At 36.9% G+C, this 6,335-nt stretch overlaps 1 protein-coding gene across 1 annotated transcript; it reads right to left on the reverse strand.

Moving 5' to 3' along the window:
- Positions 1-3,179: 3,179 nt before the first annotated feature.
- LOC103421468 (cyclin-dependent protein kinase inhibitor SMR6-like) lies at positions 3,180-4,149 on the reverse strand. Its single transcript, XM_008359506.4, has one exon. The coding sequence runs from the start codon at positions 3,793-3,795 to the stop codon at positions 3,463-3,465; it is 333 nt and encodes a 110-aa protein (XP_008357728.1). The 5' UTR covers positions 3,796-4,149; the 3' UTR covers positions 3,180-3,462.
- Positions 4,150-6,335: the final 2,186 nt, after the last annotated feature.

A 6,335-nucleotide genomic window follows, 5' to 3' on the forward strand; every position in this document is an offset into this window, starting at 1 on the left:
CCGGGTAAGGACATGGCTAGAGACTAGAGTTGTTCCATGAGGACAAGCACAAGTCCAATTCATCACGTCTATATTCCAATTTTGTGAACAGTTTTATCTCTCGGAGATCTGCAAATTGCCCCAGTTGAAAATGATAGTTTGCCTTGGTGCTATGCTGTGGAAAAATACCAAAGGAAAAGACAACGACTGTCGATTTCAATTTACAAGCAGGTTGTGAATTTGAAGAAGCGTAGAAAAACGGAGTAGGATTCTCTTTCCTCTTTTTTTCCCTTCCCTTCTCTCCCCTCCCCTCCTATTTGAACGGTCACGGTTAAACCACGTCAACATCTTATATTAATTTTTTATAACCGGAGAAAGAGAAAGATAAAATAAGAGAATGTGAGAGGAGATGATGGAAAAAGGAGGGGAGAGAATCATAATCCTATAAAAACTCGCTGTAACGGGGGTACATCCCGTCTTTCACTTCGAACTGATGAGCGAGGAAGGGAGAAAGGGAATATGTTCTAGGGATGGGAAGTACTTTTTTAAGGAGTGGCACATGCATCCTCTAGACACTAATGAAGGTTTTTTTGTTTGGGACAAAGCGATATTCTAATCTTATATAAATTATAAAAGGGGGATTTGAATGTGTGTACAGATTTGTGAGAGCATACTATTTAAGTTAACTTAATTATGCTCAAATTTGCAAACAATCAAGGTTTAACATTAAATTTTCAAAGACAAAATGAAAGAGAGCGAGTCCACTTCCATACAAAATGGTGGTTTCAATATTGGTGTTACAAATTCTAACTACTCCAAAATCCATATAGAAATATTCTTGAGAATTGCATGCAATCAATGCAAAGTTCTAAAAGACACTAAGCGCTAGGCACTAGTCGAGCGGCATACTGGGGCCTAGCGCCTAGGCGGACTAGGCTGATTTTAGTAAATATAATATATTTCGTGTATATAAGTGTCTGTTTATATTTAAAATATATATAATTTCATAAACTATAAAGTAGAATGATATATATATACACACACACACATAAGCATATAATGTGTGTTCATTTAAGTATACAACAAGTTCCTAGTAATTTATTGTAAAAAATAAAATGTAAAATGAAAGTTATTTATTTTATGTCTAAGTGAGTCGCAACTTAGGAGGGTTTGAGCATGCTAGATGGGCGCCTCAACAGATCTAGATATCATTTCTTAATTTTCAAACGTTTAGGCATTAATCGGAACAATGACCAGCCGCCTAGCGCCTAGGCGGAGACTTTTAGAACAGTGAATCAAAGTATTGCATCTTTGTAATATCCAATAAACAATACAAACCAAAAAAGAAAAAAGAAAAGCAGAAAGTCAAAATTAACCATCTGACTTCTCATTAGAAAAAAACCCTAATAAACAATCAATTTCATGTGACATCCAAGTCTAACCACACCACTAAGATGTCTATCCAATCCGAAAAATGTCGCCAATCAAAACAAAAATTGGACCTTAATTTTGAATAGAGATCCTCCCCGGATTTCTACTGCCGAAGTCCAAGACTAGAAGATTCAGACCACTTATTTTAAATATTGCGGCACTCATTAGTCTATTTCACTGGTCTACCTCACACAAAATAAGGATTTGAATCTATCTCTTTCTTCAACAGCTTTGATCTCCTAATCCTTAAACTCCAGACACAGATATTCCAAAGGATCTCAATTCCTTATTTTTAACTAAAACTTGTTGTACACTTTCTTTAAAGGCCAACAAAAAACCTAAAGCATTCTAATCCCTAGAACCCTTTGTTTAATCTTGCTTAATCGCCTTTTTAAACAAATCCCTTGATCATGCAAAGCATATCCTCCCTACTCCATAAAAAATGGGTTGTTTGGGTGCAAGATAAACATGCCCTAACCTTATCCAAAAAGAGTACACCAAATCGACAACTTGTCTTTGTCATCAAGTGCCGAAAACGTTTAACTTGAAGCTCTACCAAACATGGCCTTCCAGCCCCACATAGGATTCTAATCTATCACCTTATATTGTATTGTGCTTTGTCTTTTAACAGTGAAAGAAGCCTTACATGGAGCTAGGGTTTCCAGGTGAGGTGGGGACATCTGATTGGCAGATTAAAAGCAGAGCATGGAATTAAAAAGGCACTTGAAGTTGAAAATCAAAGCATCCGTGCAGCAGCTGCAGCATCTCAGCCATGAAAAAGATTTACTTTTACATGCTTTGGGTCATTAGGGTTTTCAGCCAATTTTTCTTTCGACAAGAAGTTCATTGTTTATTATTGTCCTACCGTATATATCAACAATGTTTAGCATACAATATGTTAATAGCAAAACGTATCGATGTATTATTGATAATCAGTCATTTTTATAAAGAACAGACATCGTACACTGATATAGCTACTCAATCAGCTAGACATACAAGTGTATGGTAGGAATTATGACCCTCAACGCATACAGTACATGTGTGTTTGTGCACTAAAAAGAGGAAGGTATTGGAGGCACAGGCTTAGCTAGCTTCCCAGCCATCTCTCAGTTTAGCTCAAAATATCTCTGCTCAAATGCCAATCATTCATTTGTTTCTGGGGGTAGAGAGAGAGAGGCACTCTGGCAGCCGTTTATTTCAGCTTCACTAATTCAGCATCCATGTAAACCAGTAAGAGAGCTCACTTCTGGTTGTTGCAGGCTGCCAGGTCCCATGTTTAGCAATCTCAAAAACTACGGTAGCATTTCTGTTTGTGATCCATTTTTTAAATTTTCGCATTTTAGGTTTTTCAAATAAGAAATTATATTCACACATTCCAAATTACTTCTCTCACACTTTTTTAATCTTTTAACACTTGATAGAAAAATATTAAAAAATTAAAAGAGTGTGGAGGAAGTAATTTGAGTGTGTGAATATAATCTCACTTTTCAAATAAGAAACTGTTATTATTAGCACTTTAAAAATCTCATTCTACATTCCTTACAAGTATATATTTTTTCTAATTATAGAAAATTTGAAGTGCGAAATAAGATTTTTTAAATGCTAATAATACGTCCCTTTAAATATTCAACATTAATGAGTTTTATGATAATCCATAGTAATCAGAGTACGCGTTATTACCAATACTGCAGTTTTCAACCGAAATTAATCAGTATAGTTTGACGTACCAAATGAATTAACGAATCATAATAATATATGAAGTTATGAACTAGAACAAAAAAATTATAAATTAAAACTTGTCAAAATATCTGAAGTTATGCACTCAGCTTCTCTCTGGGAATAAAAACTTGACCTAAAAACTAAACTGGAAAATAACCATTACATAAAAAATTTCATCTTTGTACAACACAAGCGCTTTTGCTCTGCTGAGCGACGTCAGGATTTAGAGAAACAGACCAACGACCTACTATTCACTAAGACAAATAAATAAAAGTAAAACCACAACAAAAACTCCTAATCTCTGCTCTAATTCTTTGCTCTTGGCAGCCTAACTCAGTTTGCTTTCTCAACATGGAGCTTGAACACCGTTTCCAAATCCGGCGGAGTAAAAAACTCCTTCACGCCATTGAAGTTGCATCTGGAAGGAGGCCGGCTCTTCCTCGGCGCCGGCGGGCACGAAAAAATCTCTGGTATTCTTGTTTCTTTCGTTGTTGGGGTTGTCGAATACGCCTCCTCTTCTTCTCCGTCGTCGCTCTCTTTCCCCCTCGCCGGTTTCGTGTTCACTGGCTTCAAGCAAGTCCGGACTGAGATTCCGGCGATTACCCACTTCTTCCCTTCGGATTCCATGCCTCCTTCCGCGACCTGGGACTTCTTCGAAAAACCCATGTCTCAGTTTCTGAAGCTGTTTTCCTCGCGGAAATCCAGCCAAAACAGAGCAAGAACAGAGCAAAAAAGGTGGGATTTTGATGCGAGAATCAGAACAAATCAAGGAAAAAAAAGATGGGTTTTGATCTGGGAATCGGAACAAACCAACAGAACCAGCTGAGAGAATCGGAGGGAGAAAGATTGGAAGAAAGAGTGAGAGAAAAGGGTCTTTGCTTCTTCTTCTTTGAGGAAGCTAAAGATTTTTAAGGCGGCTGGAGAGAGAGAAAAAGGAGGGAAATTGGACGGTTTGATTGAAATCAAAAGTTTCTAGAGAGAGAAAATTAATTAGAAAGAAAGAGCCTTTGTGCTGAGGAATAAAGATGTATATATATATATAGATACATGTATCTGTATTGGCAAAAGTTAAATCAAGGCTAATCAGTGTGGGTATTGAAAGAGAGAGCTGCCCGGGATTTCGCGGGCAGCCCCAAACCGAGTGAAATGGATTTTGGCGCCCAAAGTTTTGAGGTTGGGTTAGCAACGGCTCTTTTTCCCGCTTTGGGTTGAACTGTGAGATTACGGTTTTGCCCTTGTTAAGAATTATTACTTTCTGGGGACTGGTGCTGGCCTGTCAGTGCACAATCACCGGCATATGGAACGTCGCCGTTTTAAGGTTAAATCAAAGGTGTACTATTGTCTGGTTCTGACCAACCTTAACCTGGGCCTGGGCCAAAATTAGCAGGCTTCAGACTTTAGTTCAGCCTTTTGGTTGAATTGCCTGGTAAGGTCCAAAAAGGGAAAACCTTCATGTTGGCCGGGTGCGCCAATAGTATCTCAAGTTAATTCTGTACAATTATTTATATAATTGATTTGAGATAATGTCAACTAGTACAACTGCATGGAGTCTTTTTCTCATAACGGACCACTTTACAAATTTTAAAGAAAAATTAAATAGTCAAAACTCAAAAGGCTGAGTAAGTAGTGTTTTCAATGGCGAATGATTGTCGAGTGTGATTCATCTGTTTTTTTGCTTCAAATGGGAGTTATGAATCAAGAAAAGAAAAAGAATGCATGTGTACGGATCAGCTTGGCCTCTTTATTGACATAATTCTTGATTTTACAAGTATTTGATTACGTATTTTAAGACGCACTTTTTCGATTCTACACATATTAGTAAATGTTTATGAATTAGAATAATTCAAATGCCTATAATTTAGTAAATACATGGAAACGAGAATTTGAATAAGTTCAATTTCCTCTTTATCTACAACATGTCATAATAGCTTTTTCAACATTGTGTCGGTGTGGAGTTTGATTCACTTCAAGACTACACTAGAAATTTAATCTGGTTGAAATTCTTTACTTCCATTATGAAATTAGCAAATAACTTGATTTTTTTTTAAATAAATAAATAAAACAACTGATAATGAGCCACGATTATCCATCTCTTATTACTATCAATATTTTTAGAAAATTAGCAAACAATTATGCATGCTGATTGCAGTTGGATGGATACGCCAAACTACATTCACATGATTTACTCGCATAGGGGAGAAATCAGGGGCGAGATTTTTTTCGATGTCAGATGTGGGGCCCTCCATGGGCGGCTAGCCACCTCAGCCACCCAAGGGCAGTTTAAAATCAAGCTGGCATGGTACAACGTAAGCACAGCCTCAGTCTTCAACTACGAGTCCTTTGGATCCTATGGTGGTCAAATCACGTGCGTCTTGCGTAGTGGGCCCACATAACCTCTGGCCAATCGGATATCGTACAAGGCAGTGTCGGTTGGCCCATCGCTGCGCTTGATCTCATCTTTTAGCGGTACAGCATTTTGTTTTTCTTTGGACGGTGCTGATCCACATCACTGATCGTCAGCTCAAAGCCGTAGAGAGAATGGTAGCCGTCGGATATGGGCCAGCATTATCTTGGTGACATGTGACGTGACATTAATTCTTCTTGAGTTTAGTTGGACTGGACGGTATATCCTAAATATGGCGACATTGACCGTGGTTTGACCTCCTTATTTGAACAATGTCTAGGTCCAAGGGTTTTCATTTTTATGGCGATTTTGGTAACATTCAATGCGAGAATATAACATTTCTCTCGTTACATAACACATAATGTGTAATTCGATTTGAATTATTGTTATAAATGCATGAACTATTGCTCGTAGCATGTAATATAGAACAATGTATAATACGCAACCATAACCTTCAGAAGTAACAAGCTCATTGTTTTCACTTTGAGTAGAGAAATAAAAACTACAGTTGGATGTGAAATGCATACAATATATACTGTACGTAAAATCTCTTACTTCCAACTATTTCAGCCAACATGTAATGTTTTTGTTTTGTAATATGAATTTTTTTATTTCATTTAAACATTTTCAAAGCATTTTAAAGCAGGACGTATAAGCATGCTGCCTACCATAAGCAAGGCCGGAAGTTTCTTCCGAAAGAAGTGGTCAAATTGTAAAATAATAACATTATTTTTTCTTGACATATAAATATATACATATATATATATATATATATATATTTATATTCATTTTGTGGAATATA

The sequence above is a fragment of the Malus domestica genome, chromosome 09 (genome assembly GCF_042453785.1).
Source record: "Malus domestica chromosome 09, GDT2T_hap1".
NCBI lineage: Eukaryota > Viridiplantae > Streptophyta > Magnoliopsida > Rosales > Rosaceae > Malus > Malus domestica.